This window comes from Zonotrichia albicollis, chromosome 6, assembly GCF_047830755.1.
Source record: "Zonotrichia albicollis isolate bZonAlb1 chromosome 6, bZonAlb1.hap1, whole genome shotgun sequence".
NCBI classification, from domain to species: Eukaryota; Metazoa; Chordata; class Aves; order Passeriformes; family Passerellidae; genus Zonotrichia; species Zonotrichia albicollis.
The window spans coordinates 19,800,275-19,822,930 of record NC_133824.1 but is presented as its reverse complement, the minus strand read 5'-3'; the positions used below and the strand labels follow the sequence as shown (position 1 = coordinate 19,822,930).

At 35.6% G+C, this 22,656-nt stretch overlaps 1 protein-coding gene and 1 long non-coding RNA gene across 6 annotated transcripts in view; one reads left to right on the top strand and one right to left on the bottom strand.

The window, feature by feature from the left end:
• Positions 1-22,656, top strand: part of AKAP6 (A-kinase anchoring protein 6) — a 258,549-nt gene that overhangs the window by 215,612 nt on the left and 20,281 nt on the right. For all 5 annotated transcript variants that reach the window (XM_074542704.1, XM_005479848.4, XM_005479847.4 and 2 more), the window contains exon 12: positions 15,697-15,912. In XM_074542704.1, coding sequence (XP_074398805.1) covers positions 15,697-15,912 — 216 coding nt within the window. The remainder of the gene's footprint in view (positions 1-15,696; positions 15,913-22,656) is intronic.
• LOC141729347 (uncharacterized) overlaps positions 1-22,656 on the bottom strand; it is a 40,137-nt gene that overhangs the window by 15,709 nt on the left and 1,772 nt on the right. The window contains exon 2 of the long non-coding RNA XR_012580762.1: positions 882-989. This is a non-coding gene — a long non-coding RNA (uncharacterized LOC141729347). The remainder of the gene's footprint in view (positions 1-881; positions 990-22,656) is intronic.

The window sequence follows — 22,656 nt, the reverse complement described above, 5'->3', positions numbered from 1 at the left end:
CAAGTCATTGTTGAGCTTTAGAGGTAAAGAGGTGTTTTCTCTTCCACTAGTACACCAGGGTATCTACGGCAACAGCAGTCTCAAGGGGATGGACAATTTCTTAAATATGCACCTCAAAGAGTATGCTGCCAACACTTCTAAATGTACTTTGTTTTGTACAAACATTCAAGAAAACATCAGCAGAAATATTATTTTCTTCCCATTTAGTCATTCCTTGACTCTTCATTTTTCAATAATGATGATTAGTGAGAAGGGTGTGCCATTGTAGATAAAGTCAGTGGTTTTCAGATTCCTGAACTTGTCCACTTGTAAAAGCAATTTTGAGTTTTCTTATGATATCAATACTATTTTGTAATTATTTGGAGTCTTCTGCTAATGGGGAAAAAAAGTCATGGTGATTCTGTTTGATCTATCAGCAAACTTCAAAGCAAGTGATTAGGAAGGGCTGTTGATAGACCTGCAGAACTTCACAGCTACAGGTGCATATTTTCTATAGGAAATGCTGGACATTTTTATTCCTGTAGAAAATTGTGGCATTTATTTAAGTGCAGAACTATGAATTTAAAAATCTAATTTCAGAAAAGCTTTATTTAAATCTAATTTTTTTTTTATATTAGTATACACACACACACACATACACACAAACAGAGTAGTGCTATACCAATCTTACATATTTTGTGCATAAATCTCTCAAGTTAAATCTTTTTATACATATATGGTATGATATCATGCCAAAAGCTCCAGAGATGTTAAACAGCATAGTGTTATCCACCATGATGTAGCCAGAGTATTTCCTTACTTGATTGATTATCTATTAATTACACAAATAATACATTAATTATTTTCAAAATGGTAGCCATTAGAGTATAAAAAATAATTACCTATCAAATATGGCGAGAGCACATCATTTTGTCATATATATTGAACCATCTTTGTCTCATTAAATCTGAAATTCACTATAAGTAAGTTTTCCATTCTTCACTGATCTCCTGGGGAAGTGTATAAAAGAGAAAATGGATATAATTAACAATACTGCAATGTATAATACATATATTTGAGAGAGAGCATTTAGAACATTTTCAAAAACATTAGCTATGCCACTAGTAGAAAACCTGCTGGGGTTTAGTTTGACTTACTTTCCACTTAAGAGTTTAACCTTATTACTGCTTTCACTGTGGTAAGTGAATCATTGTTTCTTAATGGAAATTTACTGTGATGCACCATCCCAATACACACAGTCACTGTACACAGGGAAACATTTTTAATAAAATAAACTCAACAATGCCATTGATTTTCATTCCATAATGTTGTGCTTTAAATTATAGTTATGCCTTAGGAAAAATCGTTATTCCATTTTTGAGGTGTTCTCCTTCCATTTTGCAATTGGAGGGCGAATTGAATGTGTAGCTCACATGCAGTTGGAACCCAAGATGAGAGTGATGTGGTGGGAGGAGTAGTTGTTAAATTCACTAGTAGGAAACTATTTTGACTTCTTTTTCTTTTTTATAGAAAATCATGCCATCCAAATTTGAGTGTTCTTTTTATCAAAGAATTCACTACTGCATTATTTCCTTCTGGAATACTCCTGTGTAATAATAATACCTAGAATTTCTGTAGTACTGTCCAGTCAAGGAGCTCTACATGCGGCACAGACATTCCTGAACTAAGCCCCACTAAACATTTAATATAGATATTATTATCATCACCTTTTTAGAAATGAGGGAAATAAAATACACGGAGATTAAATGACTTTTCAAGGTTTTCACAGAAAGTCAAGTGTAGCATAACTACAGCTCTGTTCAAGAAGGGAGAAATAACGAACACAAGTTGCTGAGCTGTAAAGGGGGAAGCCAGGGTGTCTGAGTGCAGTTATCTCTTCTGTTGCAACACAAAATGTAAACTAAGAAAATAAAAATTACTTCCAATTCTAGAGCTCATCATAGTAATAAATATATGTTTATTTTATTTACTCATGCTTTTTATTCCTCTTTAAGTCCTTTGAGTTCACCTTTTCTAGCTTTCCACAGGAAATTATGTGGACAAGAACCATAATCTTACCTTTTAAATGAAATCCAAAATTCTCAGGTAAACACATAGTTCTAGCCCCTGAAATACCAGATATTATGAGACTAATAATTGGCACAACCAATTTTCTAAAATAACAATATACAGCTATTTTGTAGGTCAGGAGAGATTTGGAGCTGTAAAGAATGAGAAGCAATAATAAAAAGAGTTTGAATTCTTTAGTGAAAGTTTTTTACCAAGTTTCATTTGAGTAAGGTCTAGCCAGAAATTTATGTGCCTGTTAGCTTGTCAGTAGAAGTGGTCTGCCACGTTTCTTTTATGTGTCTGGGACTTCAAAAAGCATGCTTTTTTCTCTGCAAAATTCCCTCAAAAGCAGCAAGAGAGCCTAAATAATTGGTCATATATTTTTGTCACTTGCAATAAAACTTAAGACATTTAAGTGTTTTGTACAGAGAATGATCAGCTTTCAAAAATTGTTTTGGGTTTGGCTCATGGACCAGCTACTTGAGAACAAGCTTAGACTTGTGAGTGCCTGTCTGTCTCAGAATCCCTTCTCAATCATGTACAACTGGGAAAGCCTCTAGTGTTTCCAGAAGCAAGATTTATAAAGGACCTTGTTCTCTTTCTCCTCCAAACTGAGATGGGGAACAAGATTTTTCCTCTTCAGAACAGGATTTTAGCAGACATTTTCTGCTAAATTGTGTTTGGCAAAAATAATGCATTTCATGTCATTTCCTGATCTGGTTTTATTTGAAGCAATAAGCAACATGCTATATAGAGTCATACCTGTCTCTTAAATCTTTGTGTCTCTAACAAAAATAGTCTTGGTTTTCAGTAGTACTGAAAACTTGTGGTTTTCATTCACTTCAGTCAATATATCCATTAAAGAAATCAGACTACTTAATCATACAAAACATGTTGAAAATTTTTTCTCATTTGAAATTTCTAAAAGTCAACGGTTTATTGAATTCCACAGTTAGTATTATTTGTTGCCATTTCTGCTTACCTTGTAAACAGTGTAAATTATGTGCTGGTTGTAACTATTTCTAATGACTAGACCCACTCAGAACTGTAAGTTTTCATCTTTCACTACATTTATGACTTGAGCATACCAGATGATGTGGTGTCATTTAAAAAAAAAAAGTATTTCTCAGCAACATCTCTTATTTCTCCAAAGCCTAAGGCAACTGAACTTTCTGATTAAATAATATAGGTTGCATTGGTAATTAAGAGTCAATATGTCTTATGATGCTTTTTATATTTACTGAAAAGTTTGTAGAAGAGTCAGCACTGTACATCATACAAAAAAAACAGTTAAACGTACTTCAGCCAAATAAAACACAAGTGAGTTTGGAAGCATTTAAAATTATGGCCAAAATGAAATAAAACTATTAATGTTGAATAAAGGTTTGGAGACTCAGAAATTAAAGAAAATGCTGGCTGTTCCTACTGGTGGCAGGGATTGCTTTCACCACTGCATTCTGGATCCTTTACAGTTTTTAGAATGATGTTTCTGGCAGAGCTGCAATCAAAGAATTAGAGAATTTCAATATGCATGTAACAAAAGTATGCAAAGCAGTCTGCCACAGAAAGTCCAAAAGAAGTCAAGCTGGATTTAATCCTTTTCACACCTCTATGATGGGAAAAAAAATGTTTTAATAAATTTCTCAAAAGGAGTGTGACTTCAGAGACCTAAAACTTTTCACAGATGAAAAATTCTTTGCCCAAATTTTGTTTGGATTCAATTTTAGCAAACAAAAGGCAAACAGTACTAAATTGTACAGAACCAAGTAGGATTCCAAAGTTGCATGTAGCCTAATGCCTCTTACAAAGGTTTGAAGCGAATTCAGACTCAATTTCCATGACCCACCATCCCAACGTAGCACTTCTGTGGACCACTGAAATGGGAAGCTTCATCTTTATAGTAAAGCAGCTGTACATACATATTTTTTGGCCCTAATGTAATACATAGTTATATCTCTAACTTGATTTAATTTACTGAAATATCAATGCACAATACTCTGTATGTATGCAAATGCACATAAACACAGAACACTTAGATATTTAATCTACCTCAGATTTTTATTTAATATACTAATTACTGAAAAAAATTTCGCTATGTGTTTCAATAAGCTCTCCCTATTTAAGGTAACACAGATATGACATTGAATTCCCATTTAAGAATAAATGCTTTACTGAGATAGCAGCTGTCATTCCATCGTCTCATTTTGGCTTGAATCCTGAATCATAAATTCTGAGGGTTTTTTTTACAATGTTACTTACTTTCTGATTAATCAAAACATCAAAATTAATCTTAAAGAATATGAAGTTGTCTAAACCTTTCTTTCCCCCCCTCAATTGCTCCCTTTGCTGGGACAAATGAAGAGACAGAAGAGCCTCTCGACTAAGACTGGGGTGTGGGATGGAGGTTTCTCTAGTAATAGGAAGAGCTGAGCTCAGCAGAGCTCAGATACAGCACTCTACTGAATGCCTGGGTGGACAGAGAATGACCTAGTGGCTAATTTTAGCATAAACATTCATATTTTACTTATTTCTTAGGTCTATTTTATGTACTGTCCCCTTATTTCTGATACACCAAGATGTTTGTCCCACAAACAGTAGAGGCATGTTAAAACAGGCTAACTACAGGGCAGAGATCTTCTCTGAGTTTCTTTTCTAGTAATTGGAAGGGAGAAAAGTACTTTTGGGATACAATTAATCCATTCTGGTTTAGGCATCCAAAACCAAAAAATTGACAATTTAGGCTATGGAGAAGAGGTACTGCACCTCAGAATACCTGCTTCTAAATGACTGTCTCAGGCTCACATTTTCTGTTAGTTCAGATGAAGCCCACTCAAAAAATTGTCAGGAGTATCATTAGGACAGAGGCACTTGGGGATGAGACAATTGCAATTCCACTTAGAATGATTTACGGATACCTGTGGTTCTTCTGCACTAATTACAGGTTTATTTATTTTCCAGAAAGGTTAAGCCCAAATTTCCCTTCCAGTCCTCCTAGATGTGCAATAGGGTGTCCATTTGAACCATCTTACTAATGGGAACTGTTGAGGAGGTAGTTGAGCCCTTGTCCTTTTCTTTCGTACTGTACTGAGAGGATCTATTTTTAATTCTTTTGTCATGGTTAAGCTTGAGAGACTTGAGGTCTCACTCAATTTGAGCAATACAGAAGATGCTGGCCTACAGAGGAAGCTGTTCCAAACTGGCCATTACAAAGTAAATCTGGCAATTTCATAGTGACAAAGGGCTTACAGTTCCTTTCCCAAGACTTTCATATCAATGACACCTACAGACTTGGAGCTATATTTCCCCCTCTAAGTCATGGCCTCTTGAAGGCTCATATGTGTAGAAGTAAAAAACGGCTTCTTTTGAGAGAACATTCTCAGTTCTATCACTTATTATTTTCATTAACGATTGAAGATATAATTGGCTTTTTCTTCTTTTCATCTATCCAAATGATTCCTTGAAAATAAGACTTCTTATTGTTCTGCTGTTGCCTTGAAGACTTATTTACAGCAAAACCAGAATCATTCTCTTCTGTTACTATCAGCCTGGAAAAGGAAAATGAGAAGAAAGCAGAAAATAAGAAAAGAAAACAAGAAAGAAATATTTCCCCTAAAAATAAGCCAGGACTGACTTGCACTAATTTACAGAGAGGGTTGGTACTTTGGTTGGCCTTAAAGCTTTACCTTTGTTACTGATAACATGTAGAAAAACAAGTACAGCATGGACTGGGAATATAAGACAGTTAAGAAAAATTCACTGCACTATCTCCATCAAAGTTCACTTTGTACTGCTGCATGTGATTATTTGATTTATTTGACTATCTATAACTGCCTCTTTGGAGTCATAGCATTGCATTTTCAGGTGCAAATCTATCCAATATTAGTGGACTATTGATTGAATAGTGTCTCTGGAGCCATTAAACTCCACTAATGAGGTTTTTGTTTAATTGGTAGATCATACTGAACAATTTTCCCAAGTTTTGCCTTTATATGTAAGTTAAAAGATCATAGTCCCAATAGGGAGTATTTTTATGAACTGTATTTACCTGTATTAAAGTAAGTACCTTTATTTATACTGAAAATTAATTTCATACTGCCATGAAATCTATTGATTTTAGTAGAATTTGCAGGGTAATTTATTATAATTAAGAATATGAGTGTAAGAGAACAGGTCCTCAGTATACATTCCTTTGTATTTATTGCAGTCCTTATCAGGTAAATTATGGATCACAAATATGAGATGTCAGTCAGGAATGGAATTTGTAGACTAGTACCATATTTCTAGGGTCAGGAGAGTGGCTTACATAATACTTGCTGCATAAAGTCAGTGGGGAAAAAATATACTCTGTGGATTCCTGTCCTTTGAAGGATGACTCCTTTACTGCTCTCTCAGGGAAGAGGTGCATTTTCTTGTGTCAGAATAAAACTGAAGGCCTGGCCCCTAATCTGATGGATTTTCTCTGCATTTTGTCAATGGCCGATGGTGCAATGTCATTCTTACGGAACCACCTTTCCCATTGTCACATTGATGCTTACTTTCACATTTTGGCCAATAAGAGGAGCCTCATTATGTTCTAAGCATTAGTGAAGGAAGAAGTGAAGGCCTCTTTCATGGTCCTCTTGCTTTTCACCCCAATCTTATCATCCAGGCAGTGTAAATATGGCACTTGAAGGCACAATACTATGAGTACCTCTGAGTCTCTAAGACTATCACAGCAAGCAGTCACCATAGCCAGACATCTGGTTTTTGATAACCCTTAGCTTTTTGTCTGCCATTTACAGTTCATCCTGACCAAATCACTGCTTCTGTCCTTCCTTCTAATTCAAGCCCTCTCATAGTCCTGGGACTAAACTGTGTGTGTCAGTCATGTCCGTCTAACTGGTACAAGGGGCAAGTTGGTATTAATTTAAAACTTAACATATTTATAGAATCACATAATCATAAATTTTAGAAGAGACCTCCAAGACCATCAACTCCAACTTTTGGCTGAATACCACCATGTCAACTAAACTATGGCACTAAGTTCCTTTCACATAGTCGTAGAGAGTGATACTCTGAGCCTCCTTTCCTTCAAGCTGAACAATTCCAGCTCCTTCAGCCACTCCTCATATGATCTGCCTTCCAGACCTTTCAGAAGCTCCGTTGCCCTTCTTTGGACATGCTCCAGCACCCCAATGTCTTTCTTGGAGTGAGGGGACCAGAACTGGACACAGGACTTCAGATGCAGCCTCACCAGGGGCAAGCAGAGAGGGACAACTACTTCCCTCGTCAATGTGATCACTTGTCTTGATCTTATTTACCAAGTTAGGTACTGAGGAAGCTACCCTACATCTGAGAGGGTTGAGCCTACCTCACCACAGTGCTGCCTGGCTCTGGTTGATTCTGCTCTAAGTAGCTTCTCTTGTTGGGAGCTTTTAGTTTTGTTTTGAACTGAACCCAAAAACTGTGGGCCTGACTGTATATTTATGCTTAAGGTAAGGTAAAAGAATGTATATTCATTCTGAGGATGCACTGCTTTTGGAAATCAGATGAACACAATTTCTGGAAAAGCCTGTTTGTTGTCCCTGTGCGTATACAGTTAGACATGAAAACATCAGAATTTATTTTCCTCAGTTTACTCTGGCACAGCTCAACTTGTGTGTTTTTGCATTCAGGTGAAGTTTACTTCGTTGACATGAGAAAAAAGCCAGAGGAAATATCTTTTTCCTTACTTATTGCATGTGTTTATTTCCCCTTTCCTGTTCTGAAGTCGCCAAATGAATAGTCTAATCTATTTTATGTTTGCTGCTTTCCCATAGAAAAGGTAATACCTATACACCGCAGGACATGTTTTTCTGTGATTCAGAATAGGATCTAAGCTCTCACTATATTTTGGAATATACCGGGCACATTGCACAAGGACAGCAAAAATACATGCCTACCACCTAAGAGGGAACTAGATTAAGAAAGGGAGTGAGTATGCTATTAACATCTGAACCTCAGCTTGAGAATTACAGATATTGATGTACACCCATGCAAGGAAGTTCTTCCTTTCAAGCTCAATATAGCTCCAGGATAGAATATGAAGTTTTAACAGTTTTAATTCTTCCCTAAAAATGCCTGAAATTCATACCTAAAGTTTTTAGGCAATTGGAGGTGGTTTCTTGGCATAAAATATGTGATCTATGTGGAGAAACATCTTGATTTATTTTAAAATGTAATTCTAAGTGAATTTCAAAGACTGGAAGTCAAGTTGAACCTAAATGATTTTTAAGAAAAGTTTCCACCTGTGCCTAAATTAGTTTCCTGTCTTGAATTTATACACATTTCATTTGAAACTCTACTCACTGTGGTGATCTAACAAAAATTTCAAATTTAAAATGTCCAATATAGGTAAACATATTTTTGATCAGTGTAGTTCAGGATTCACTACAAAAGCAAAACACAACACTGATGTTTATCCTACCTCTCTGATGATTAGCCTGCTTTTTATCTTAGCATTTTCTGGGGGCAAAAAATGAAACCCTGGAAAATTGTGGCACTTCCTGCAATATTTCTCCTTAGAATCTTTTTCACTGGAAAGATAATATCTCAAATTAAATGAGAAGAGGACACAAACCAAAGCCATTCATAAACAGGATGCTGGACTAGAAATATGAATCCTCCTGCCATCCCCTCTGGCTCCTCTATCTGAGTGACTTGACTTATTCCCTGGAACCAAGTTAACCCCAACTTCAAAGTGGGCAGTATGTAGCTCTAAAATACTTCAGTTTGAAAATGAATCAAATTCCCTGCATGAAATGCAAGAAAAATAAGTCTTGGAAGAGATTTGTTTTATTTCAGTAGGGAAGATTCATTTTCATCCAACACCATTTTACTTTTATTTTTAAAAGTTATCTTTCTGTAATTGCACACTAGTTTAGAGTTAAGATAGGAGCATCTTAACAATAATGGGCACTTTTTTTAACAGATTATTGCCAAAAGTGCATTCTTTATTCCAGGGAGACACTGTAATAGATACCAGCGCTTTCGTAATGATACAAGCAATCTGTAAGCTATTATAGTTTCTTTTATAGTAACTTAATCTTCATATTGTTTTATACGTCTGGAATTTTAATAGTGTTTTTAATTTATGAAGAGGAGTATATTACATATTACTAGTTACATGGGAGTATGAGCTAAATAACAGACCATTGAATGGTATTCTTACAAACAAATATTTTGAGGTACTTAAACAGGCATAAGGAATAGAACAAAGAAGTTAAAGAATGCCATACATATATAATAGTAGCTTTTATGGAATGGGTCCAGAACCATCTAATCTGAATTGCAACTGTTTTTAATGCATAAATTTTGCTTCTACAGAAAAATGGGAATGCTACTTAAAAGTAAAGATTTTACTCAATATAAATATATTTACCTACTTAATTAACTTAATTATTAAAATAATAATAAAGTATCATATAAATTATGTAATATTTTAAGAACACATATAATAATAAATAATTCAATTATTTATTCAAGTAAGTACAGATACCCATGTAACTTTTTAAAGCTAATGAAAGAAATTCATTAAATACTTGCTTATATGTGGAATGCAAACTCCTATGTACATTCCTAAAGCTAGTGCAAAAATGAAGTCTTTTTTTCCTTCTAGTTCATTGTCATTTTTAATATGTCTAGAAAGAGACACAGTTCTCTTGTAAGAGAAATATCATAACACTTTGCAGAGAGTTGCAGAGATATGATCAGTGTAGCAATTTAGTGGTTGTAATACTATTAAAAGTAGAGCTTTCAAATGAAGAGAACCAGTTCACTATTTTGAAAGAAGTGATATTCTACTTTAAACTGTCATTCTGTATTTCTGACTTGCAATTAGATGATATTTCTAAAACATCATTCCCAGATTCTGTTATGACTGTCATCATAATAAAATGTGACAGGAAAGATATTATATCAATACTTTTTCCATAATTAGCATTACATTTCTCTCAAGGGTTAAATACAAAGGTTTTTCACTGAATGGTCTGCAAGCTTTGTGCCTTTAAAATCTTTTAATATAGCCAAGACTGGTGACAACTGGGAGACAGATCTATGAACAAACCCGTTTGGAGAGAATAGTTTTGTGGTGTGTGATATATGTTAGGCAAATGAGCTTATTAGGGCTCTCATCTATTTTATTATTGGTGCCCAATTTAATAGAGGCATTTAAAAAACAATATTTCTGCCTGCGTCCTTGAAATGAAGAAGATACATTGATATAATTGAGAGCAAATGATTGCATGTTGTGCCATTTAATCATGTCATTTTTCAATTGCTGTTTTTTGCACTTCACTGCATGCTTATAGAATATTTAGCTTCAATATAGATTAAGTCACACAGTATGCAACTGAGTAGATTTCCCATATTAGGTGACATATTCTTTTAACCTTGAAATCAGCAAAAGCACACAGGTTTGGCAGTATTTTTCTAAACAATGACGAGTTATCATTCATTTTCTATCTTCGTCATTTAGCTTTTTTATTTCAAGGAATTACTCCCCTATTAATAATTTTTGAGAAATTGTTGGTTTTCTTTTTCATTCGAAACAAAAATTCTTCTTTTCACCATTTGTCCTGCAAGAATGCATTACCCTGAGAAGTTCCAACAGGCATTGCCATTTCACAGACAGCACTGAAAACTACATTTTACCCAAACTTTGCAAGCATTTCCTCTTTTATTTTTCCTCCTTCTTGTTTCTGCTTATTGATGTATTATTTCTGTTAGTTGTGATACTTAAAGTTTTACATTATCACTTTTAAAACCTGAAATGTTGTCCTAGCCAAAAATCAGGCATAAAAAGGCAAATAAATTCTAAAAGGTGTATTTTGATTGCTGTACACAGAAGAGTGACTTCCATTCTCAGATCCTGCCCTAATTTCGGCATGTGATTGTTGTACTAAAGAACAGCAGATCCACCTTCCATCAAAGAACAACTGGTGCAATCAGAAGTGTATCATTTCCTCCCTCACATATCCACATGCAACAAGGAGGAAGAGTTAGCCTTTAAGAGACCAAAGTTAGACAGATGTTTTCTCTTAGATCTGGTAATTTATCTGCAGCTGAACTTCTTTTGTGTTCCTAAAAACAGTCAGTGTTTCTCATGTGTACACAGAAGCCCCAAAATAGCACTGATCTCAGTATACCTTGGCATTTCTTCTGGACCTGAAAGCCCAAAGGAAATCCATTTGTTTGTCATTGTCCAACTATTTTCAACTGGCCATCTCTACATGAAAATTTAGTCCAGTTGTAGAGTGAAAACAAGAAGGTTCAGGTCCCATAAAAATAAATTCTCCAAACAACATGTTATAAATGAGGCTATGAAAACATCTCGATAATCTATGTGGTGAATGTGTGGATTATGGGGATTTAAGGCGACTCAACTAATTTTACTATGACTTTTAAACTACTTTTAAGCATAATTAATCCCATTGAATTCATCAAATGTCTTAAACAGTTAATATAAACAGCTGGTCAAGATTCTTGATATAACCTGTTTCAGTGGCCTACTCTTCTTACATCTCATGTCAGAAAGCTGACTTCCCATACAGGTCTTTCAGTCATGCAGAGCAGGTGGTGCAGCACAGCTCAGATGCTGATATGCTGCAGGAAGGCTGAGGGATGGAAACCCACTGGGGCTTGAGGAGCTGTAACATTTGTCAACTTCCCACCTTTCTATGCCTCTCATATTCTCTGGTGCTGCCTAAAACTGCACACATGTTTCTGGTCATATGCGACTCACTAAGGACTCACATAGCTAAGCCAAGCACCTTCTGTTCAGATCATGGCCACTTCCATCCCCATAGATAGTGCCTTTAGCCCTTGGCTTGGAAGGAGTGTTTGATGTCATTTGACTCAGCAGGGGCTTTTCCAGATGATTTAAGTCATGGTATTAACAAGCTGTGAAAGTAGTTTCAGGTAGCTCTTTTTAGCTATGCGGGTGATAACTTCAAAGCACTGAAAATAGGAGTAGGCAGGGGGAAGTAAAGAATTGGACAGGAATCCTCAGTATGGGAAGCCATGACCATGAAAACATTCTAATGACTAACACCTCAATGATATCAGGGTATCTGTTGAGAAGCAAATGACTCAGACACGAAGTCAACTTCATACACAGCAGTTGCAGTTACTGTGTATACTCTTAGCCTGCAGCAAAAAAGTCAAATACATTTATTTAAGTCTCACTGCAAAGGCTTAAGTGAATATGTTTCTCCCACATTTGCAAAGATTTGGATTGTGTTTACGTTTACCACAGCTCAATGGACACATGATGGTGTGAGGGGACAAAATTGTAAGTGTTTGATCTCTTAATCTATGCTTCAACAAATCTTTTGCACACACAGAAGACTAAGTGAGCCTAAGTGATGCACCTCAGTTAGATCACATCCTAATTTTCTGAAGTGCCCAGTAGCTTACAATAACAGCTTTAAGCCATAAGGCTTTAGGCTCAAGAGAGGTACTCATCATATTTCCTTACTCATCAAATTTTTAAATTAATTTACTTTTATCAAACATGAATTATAGCTTCTACATTCACAATGTACCTTGCAAATAATTAATTGAATTAACTGTCATTCTGGAAGCATATTTTGCATGTGCAATTACTGTATTGACAGGTTTTTATAAAAGGATTCAATTTTAACAATAGCAAAACCTGGATGGATATCCAGCACCACAGTGTATATATCATGTCATGGGCTATAGGCAATTATTGTGTCCCTTTAGGACACTGAACACAAGACCCTAATACTGCTAAAAGTCATTATTGCTAGTGCTATTATATAGGGCTTAAAGATGTCTTTACATGATTAAGTTCTCTGGGTTTAAAGTATTGTTTCTATAGCCAACTATTTCAATACACTGTTAGATACAAGCACTTCATTCTTCTCCTGTTTAATATTAACCATAATATCATGTAATAAAATTGAAACAAAAGTGCCATAGGCCTAATTGTACTGTCACAGCCATGTAAATCAGAAATAACTTCAGTAAAGCTACTGTTATTATGCTGGTGTAAAATTGATATAAATTAGAAATGACTTGGATGCTGCAGCTCTGCTTTCAGATAACACAATGTAAAGGCCTCACTTAAAGTCCCCTATAATGGCTTATGAATGCAATTCTCCTTACCTCATCATGTTAAAAGGCATTGTATCAGAAAAGACCAATATTTATAAGGGATGACTTAATCAGATAGATCAAGGTAAATTAATGTTATGGGGCCTGATTCTGAGCTATATTGACTTCTATGAAGTTAATGCAGACCTACATAAATTTGTCTGTGATTGGTGTATAACTCACCATCACTTCCAAAAAACCTGAATTGCCTAGCTGTTATTTATAAAATGTAAAATAAGAACACTGACTTTAGATAGACTTTTTGGTCTGGTTTGGTTGGCTGGTATTTTTCCTGCTCTGACATTAAGCTAATGAACAGCATCAGAAGGGAAATGTGCCAGACGTGGTGGTTACATCAAGGACCTCGAAGGAAACTAGTAATGAACACTAGGAAAATAAATAAGGGCAAGTTCAGGAAACGCAAGTGAAAATGCAGCTCTGGTATAAATTGAATAATAAAATTCCTGGTCATATTTTGCCATAAATAGTGGTTTGAGAATTTGTCATTCACCTTATTTAAAATGCAGAAATATTAAAGGTACAGGGTTCTCTCATTACAGAAGTAATAGAATTCTAGCTATTATAGAGTTAGGGTAATTTAAATAGCTATAGAATGCATTATATCAATAAGTGGAACATCTGTATGAAATGTCCACCTGCTACTATACTACTCAGTGTACTTTGCAATGAAATGTACTTAATCATTTTAAGATGTCTTCTAATGAAGGCTTATCGGGAATAACATTTTGAACACAAATACTTTTAGGCACTAAAACTTCTGCTTTAAATGAGATTGCATTGCCTTGTTTACCCTTGTTGATTAATAAGCAATCTGTTAGGATGGCCCAATTGTGCTAGTGAAAGTAGATTAGTAATTCAGCTATGTTTGTGAGTTTAATCATCATTTCTCTTGAAGGCTTTAAAAGAAATCCCTGTCTTTTGCACACTATCCCTATGCAAAGAAAAGATGCATGTTTTTAGCTGTATATACCAACCTTTTGGCTCACACTTTCACCTTGATATTATTGATCAAGAACAGCAGCAAAATACTCATTTGAGTTATGACATTTCTAATTATAAATTTCAATTTTTAAAGAAACAGTGACACAAAAACTGGAAATGGAATTCACTTTTCTATAGAATGTTTTTGTTTTGCTAATAAAATTAAGAAAGATGATCCTGGTTTTTTATCAGTTAGCACTTCTGAACAGCTTTGAGAGATATTGTGGCTTTTTTTTACTTGCTTCTTATTATTAACTGAAAGTTTAGGGGCAAACACCCTGTCTTCAAAAAAGATGATAGTTCAGATTTTCTCATGGGGTCATGCACTTTCATCTGTGGTGTCCCACAGAGGGAAACAGATGTTGGCAAGTTACAATTTAAATTATCTGTAAAGCTCCCATGTGTAGAGCACAGTCCTTGTAAATTCAGGAGTAGCACATCCCTATGATAATTATTGAATACTTGAGCTTTGCAATGTTATAAAAGTAAAGGATCTCAGAACCTGGGCTGAAGCAGTCATCTTCACGTGCAGTTCTGCCTTCTGTACCCCAGCTTCATAGATGTGATTATTAAAATTTGTTATGGCTTAAAAAAATCCTGGTTTGATGTTCAGTGACAGTAGAGTGTAATCACAGATAAAACCATGCTTGGAAGCACCCGTGCCATTAACTGCTTCCTGGTGGTAGACGTCGCTCTAGTTCTGGCATGTAGGATGCATTATTTATTCTGTCACTCCTCAAGATTTTCCATGCAGTTTCTTAGGGTTTTGGTGAAAAAACCAACATATCCTGGCTCCCATCAAGTTTCAGTATTAGGGCTTAGCAATTGTCTTCCATCATCCAGTATACGTCAGACTGCATTTTCAGTAGCACTGGAATCAGTATATGAAGTAAATGCAGTGAATTACTCCTTTTCAGGGATGATACAATTGTCACACTTTTCCTACATTTACTTGAATATGGAACTAACCTGAAAATATTTTATGATAACAAAAAACATCTGTAAACAATTTTATACTGATTTTTCTCTTTCTGTAATGTTTCTCCTGTGACAGGGCACATATGACCCATAATTTCTATTGTTTTTTCTAAAAATATACATATTCTCATTGCATGACTACAATTTTTCTCTCTTATTTTCCTGTAGAATTTCTGAAGCTGATTACTGTCAGGGTAACTCATTTCAGATGTGACCCAGTTGAATGAAAAAGAAAGGAAGAATAAACGAGTCTACACCATAAAACTTTCAGCATTATAGAGACAGTTAGCTATGTATGGCATTTGTTTGAAGAAGACTGAACGTAGTGTTAGTCTGTCTGTGCTGTTAAGGTTAAGACTGTATTTATCTGAAAACAAAACACTTTGCTTTGACAGAAGTATGGGAATTTATGGAAGACCTGAAAAAAATATTGCAAGACAGAGACTGGGCACCACTAAATATCAGATAATAATTAATATTTCAGTTTGAAAAGTATTCCATGCTGACATCTGCTGTTTGTCTGTCCTTCAGTCTCTATGCTCTGAGATCAAGCAGAGGCGCCGTGGGGTAGCCTCTGTGCTGCGATTATGCCAGCACCTCCTGGATGATCAGGAGACCTGCAACCTAAATGCAGATCACCAGTCCATGCAGCTGATAATTGTAAACCTTGAGAGGAGGTGGGAAGCCATTGTCATGCAAGCTGTCCACTGGCAAACCAGGCTACAGAAGCGGTTGGAAAAAGACTCGGTGAGTGATGCTTGCTTTAAAACGGTCTCGTGGGATTTCATTCTTCACAAGAAAAACTTTTTCAGCACAAGAAAAACATACCCATCTCTGAGTGTTTTCTTCTGACAGAGATGCCATTCTTAGTCTTTACTGTCTACAAATGAATCTTCAGTTTTTCACACAGTATTGTATGGACAACATTGTTTGATAATATAAACTCACATATACATATTGTATTTGCTGGATATTTAATCTCATCATATCTGATCCCACCCAGTAGAAAAACCAAATCCTCTGCTGCTGCTAAGTTGCTCAGCTCCTAAACAGAGCTGGGCCCAGAGACATATTTCACTGATTGTAAGTATATCTTAGAAAGAGTTTCCTGCGTAACTAAGACTGATTTTAATTAGCGTCCCAGCAGTAGATGTGCATTTCACATAGAATGCCATGGGTATGTGATTAATATACAATCCTGTGTTATTTGAATATAAGTAAAATGTAGTAATTTGCTTTTATCTCAGGGAAATGATTCCTAAGAGGCAAAATAGCACTCTGCTTAAACCATCCATTAAGTGGCATGAATTAGATTGGTTTTCCACAGCATAAAACTATATTACAAAGCAGGGGGAATAAAATAATCCCTACTGTAAAACCATTGATTGTAATGGATGAATTGGCTCAGCATGTCTTTTGCAACTGTGACACTGCTGAAGTCTGTATACTGCAGCTACATTGACAACAATATATGTAGTTCCTATGTAGTTCATATACTGAAGAGTCTTGGTGAGATTTGGGAATAAGTGATATATTTTTTTAGGTTTTTATTAAGCAAAGCAAAGGAAAATATCTAGACGCATCCTTCTTAACAATTATCTGACTAACAGTGAAATACTACTTTTGACTTCTTTTTTTTAAAGTTCCTTTACAAAAATAACAGAAGCTATAATTTTCTGGTTCAGTTAGGGTCCTACAGTATGAAGATACATAAGGTGTTGTTTAGAAACTCTAAGAGTTCCTGAGTGAAAATCCTATTAGTCTAAACAGCCCAAGAAATGGTGAGAAGGATACTGGGGAAAAATGAACTGGTGAAGGGAACAATAATGTTGCTTGCCAGCCTTTTCCATAACTTATAACATAGGAATGCTTCTCTGCTAGTTTGTTTTACTGGCTCTTTTGCTTTAGGTATTGATATAGAAATGGGACTCAATGAAGGAAGAGGTTTGAACAGACTGTTAGGACAAGCCAAAAGGGGCTCTCTATGATGTAGCATGGAAAGAACTCATCTCTGAAGAGCAGATGTAGTGTTAGCATTGGTTTTATAAGCATGGGATTAGTCATCTGGCAATGTAAAAAGTGAAGATAATTGAGATTGTGAGAAAATGTTGCAGAAATTTCAGTGGAATTAAAGAAAAAACAGAACTAGTGAGGATCCAGAAAGAAGTTTTATGGAAATTGTAGGTAGAAGTTTGAAACAATACATTACATTTAATTGAGAGGAAAGTCAAGAAATAAAAGAAGACTAATGCCATCTCAATAGCTGCTGAGAATTTTGATGGTAATGAGTCTGGGAGAGCAAGAAATGTGTACAGAAGTAAAAGAATTCATTAGTGAAATAGGCTGGGCAAGTGAATGGGTTAGAAGACAAATATGAGAGTGAGGAAAAGAAAAGATTGATAAAGAAAGAAAATACAGTAGCAGAGATTTTTAATCTCTTGAGAAATGCTGGTTATGTTTTTGTGATAGTTCCATCTTAGGAATAGTTGTAGTCATATTACTAATGTGCTGCAGCAATAGCTCTAATAAATTTGGTTTGTGCTACACAAAATGTTTAATGATCTGACCAGCAGTAGAAGAACAGTTGAACTTTGGAGCTTCAGAAATAAGTATGTGCAGTATTTAGGCAACAACCAAACAAAAAACAGCTCTCAGAATACTGATTTTTTTTTTTTTTGTTAGAGGCTGAGTATTGCTGTGTCTTTAATAGCCCAAGAGGGAGTGAACCACATTCTAGCTGTGTTATCTTAAAGTAGCACAGATCAGCAGGTTTGGGGTTTTTTTTTTTTTTTTTAGTAGATGTGTGTCTCCTGTTTGACTTGGAACAAAAAGAAGTTGCATTTGTGAGATATGTTAGAGAGTGCTGACAGAGGTCCAAGTTACTGTAATGAACATACCCTCTTTTGCATGTGGGCAGTTGCTGTATGGAAGCAGTTGCTCTAAATAAACTTTTAGGAGGTAATTAGAGCTAGGTGCTGCTCTTGCAGCAGGAGTGGAGTCTTGTGTTTCTGTTTGGGATTGCAATCAATCAGGAGTTGAGGCATGGTGAGGATATGAGCACAGAATCTCACTTGATATCTGGAGGCTTGGAACTTCACAAGGTACCCACTGCTTTGTTCCCACTTTGCCTGGGGTGGTCTGGAGTTATCTGCTGGGCTGAGCTGACTTTCGCTGGCCGAGGGGTGTGTCATTCTTTCTGCTGAAAGATAGCAGCCATCTAAATGGCTGCTCATGGTGCTCATCTAATTTTCACTTTTGTTTTGGAATCTCTCATCTTAGGCTGCTTTATAATAATGCTTCTTTTAAGTATGTCAGTATCTACAAGTTTCTCTTGCTGATAAAACTATCCATATTCTCAACATTTAAATATGCTCCAGCCACTGCGGGATTTCTTTGACTTTGCTTGCCTGAGTTGGCATGTTCTAACCTTCTTTTTCACTCAGTTCCTGTGCAGTCATTTCTTGGGTAGGTACCAGAACCATTTCTTCTGCTACCGTATCTCTGTATTTGATGGTGTGCCAGTCTTGGCACAAAAACTATATCCCTTGGTAACAAGTCTGTCTTTGTGGTTGCCCACAAAATACTGTAATTTATGAAAACAAATGAGATGTTTTTATAGCCTGATGGCATCTGACTCATTCATGGCATCTGACTTGCTGACAGTAAATAAGCTACCCCAGAAAATTGTATAGCCCCAGTGCAAGAGTCACTTTCATCTTCTACTGTTTTCTAATTGTGTACTGGGATCTTCCTTTGTCCCCTTTCTGCCCCTTTTTACATTCAGTCACTTATCTGGGCCACTTGAAATGTTACAAAGGTACGCTGGTATTAACCACAGAAAACTTTTATGTTTCTTTTGAATTGTCTTCATTTATGGTCTTCAGCAGTTTTTAGTTTTGCTCACCTTTTGCAATAGTGGGCACGATAAGTTTACAAATAACAAGTTATTGGCATGTACTTCATGCACCTACAGTCAGGCAAAAGCTCATAAACGAACAGTTCTATGTAGACTGTGAAATTATCAATAAGAATGGCTCCAGAAAGATGAAATATGATTAGATTCAGTAAGTTAATCTAGCTATATAGAATGAGGTATTCATAAAGTGAAAGAACCTAGAAAACTGGAAGCAGTCCTAATTTGTTTCAGCAAAAGAGGTTTTTATCTCCCCCATCTGTTTGTTTTGGTGTTGGAGATTTTTTTCCTGTGTTTTTTTTTTTTTTGTTTGGTTGGTTTGGTTTGTTTTTTTTCTAGTAAATTCTTTTCATCCAGATTTATCATTCCATATTTTGCTGATATAATGTTATATATCACCTTAATTTTAACTTCAGGATTACACAGATGCCTTATAGCTTGTCTAACAAGACCCAGATAGCAAGCATCTTAAAGGAAAAAGAATACTGCCTGGCAATTGCAATAGCAATAGCAACAATATTCATTTAACTAAACTCAAAATTGCCATCTAAAATTCCTGCTCAACAGCTGGAGAAGCTTTAACTCACTATGCACTTTCCTTTAGAACCTACAGTGTACTTGGAAGACTGAAAATTTAAAAAATGGTTTTGGGACAGAATCAGTCATAGTTGCCCATAAATTAAGTCAAAGTTCTAATATGTAAGTTGTTTCAGCAAGTTTTTTAAACTTCTTTGCTCAGTCAGAGGCATACCCAATGCAAATTATGTGTTTGCCTCAATGGATTATTCCAGCTGCTACAGAGGATTCCAATTTGTGTATGTCCTGCCCAGATCAGGTTTGTCTCTGTATAGAAAGCTGCAATGAGGTGATCGTGGAAATTAACTTTTTTGGGACAGGGAGAAAGGGAAAAAATCTGTGGTTTCTAGTGGATTTTACTTTAGTTGCCGTTCAATATTCCTGCCTTTTTGGTGAGTGGGGAAGCTGCTTTTTATACAGAATGCTCATTCATTGAATGAGAAACATACCTGTTTTATGGAGCAGACAATTCCTTTTCTTATTCAACAGAGAGGGCTAATTATTGAAGGGACAGTATTACTCATGCATTTAAAATGGAGGTTTTGAGCTAAGGCAATTTGGGTTAAGGTGCCCTAATTCTCACATTGCCCTGAAAATGTCTGAAATATTAATTTTTCTGATCATCAAGTTCACTACTATACCTCATGAAAACAAAAAATTATTTCTTTTCTTCTGACTCATCTTATGTGTACATTACACTGAAAGTCCAGTGGAACCTTCATCTGTATTGGCTTGAAAGTATGCTGTACATCCAGCCACATAATTGAAAATAATAAGGCCACAATAAATGGGATGGCCTTGGGGTATAACACCCAAGGGATTCAATTGGTGTCGCTTTGTATCAATGTCCATGCATCATGGTAATTGAGGTAACATAACCAATTACCACATTTTAATTAGAGTTGCAAGGACTTGGGAAAATCTGCAATGGTGAGACAGCTCACTTGAAAAAAATAAAAAGAAAAAGAATAAAAAAGAAAGGCACTTCTTTCCACAAACTTGTTCCTTAGGAGGTAAAGAGCCTGCTTAAATGCTTAAATTCCTCTGTTGAGGAATTTTACCCAACAACCTCCTGGTTTCCTTCTTTATAATGCATTTGGAAAAACAAATTGTTAAAGTATATTATATTGCTTCTGATTTGGTATCTTTATTCTTTTACTCTATTTATCTCTTTCTGTGATGCTTTCTGGGAAAGAAAACAGTTTTTCATAATGTTAGGCATGGTGTCTTCACTTCTCTATGTTTACTTCACTGATACAATATTTTTTCAACCCATAGAATGACATTTGTTCTAAGCTTAAAAAACACACACAAGCCCCCTTGTTTCAGGGGCAAAAAATGACATTGTTCAGTTATTTGTTAGATAGCTGCACTTAAAAAACTTGGTTTCTAAAAGTTTCTTATTTCATCACAAGCCATCATTTTGTAAGGTGAATCCTAGCTAAAAGTCTTGCATAAAATTTAGAAGTTCATCAGGAAGGTCTAGCACAGCAAAGTATTGAGAGATGATTAACTTAATTGGACGAGAAGGGCGCATTGCATATTGTAAAGTGCTGAACACCCATTACATGACCTAGCCGCCCGCTACAAATTATTTAATGACTTATGTTTTTGTTTTGGCATTGGATCTCTTCCATATAGTCTATGACAGTACTGTCTTGATGGCTTGCATTTGCTCACTTTGGTGCTTCCTTAAAATATTCAATTTTCAAGTGAATGGATATTTGATTTTAGAGTTTGTAATATGATGCACCATCCTCATACTTGAGGTGTGTATGCTTTTGAGCTTCTGGATTGCATTTCATATCTGATTTGTGACATGAAACAATTACTAGTAGGATCTAAAATATAGTTATGCAGATGCTGAACCTAGGTCTAGATTTTTCTTGAACTTAATTGAACTTGAACTTTTCTTGAACTTAATTGAAGATAGATAATACATCCCACATTCTTGCAAGAAAGTCTGTGTTTCTCATAATTTTCTTGAGGACCAGTCATAGTTATGAGGGCAGTCATCATGGCAATGCACAGAGTCTGGATGATCTGGTAAAACAAAGCTGGGAAAACCCTTGTTGTTGAGCAGATCTTAGTAAAAAATTCCAGAACCAGTCAACTTTAGTCAAAATTCAGATAAATGTTTTGTTATATTCTTGAGAGTCTCCTGAGTGGTCACCTGCAACAGTGGATTTTTAGAGTGAAAAGAAAGAAAAAAAGAAATATATTTAAGTCTTTCAAAAGAGGGCTCTACTCCATCCTCAGAGACTGCAAATCTTTCTGTCACAACTAAAAGTATAAGGTAAAAATCCAAGGGTGAAATGCTCCCTGCATTTCACCAATCTGCTATATATTATTCCACCATTTCCCTCACTCTGGCAGATGTCATGTTTTGCCACATCTTTGTAAAGTGATGGGAAGTTCAAACTCATAACCCCAGCCAAACCAGACAAATTCTCAGGAATAATCAGCCTTTGTGGGAAAATAATGATATTCAGAAATTGGAAATATGATGCTTCCAAAGCACGCCAATGCTGAAAGAACTGTCAAATGCCATTTAAACAGCAAAAATACCTCATTAAAAAATAAAAGCTAAAATGATTAGGTTTTAATTTTCAAGGACAGTGGTCTTCAAAAGAACTCACTTCCTATTTAGGCACTTAAGTACAGGGTCAGATATTTAATAGTGCGGAGCAGACACTGACTCTCATTGCAATGCCTTGTGTTCAAATTACAGGATGAAGTCAGTGTTTTATATAGATGCCTAATATCCACTAATCATAAGTTCATGACTCAAGCCAGGATTGTTTTAAAAATTACAGTTAAGGGAAATATGAAAGTCACAAACTTGAGATTTTTTAGTTAGTCTACAGACTTGTTGCTCTGCATGTCTAATCAATCCAGTTCTGCAAGGAGCAGTATATGAGTGTAATTGAGGCTAATCTTCAGAACTTTTTTTTTTTTAAGAGTTCTCAAACAAAGTAGTTTTTAGAAAAAGACAAAGAAAG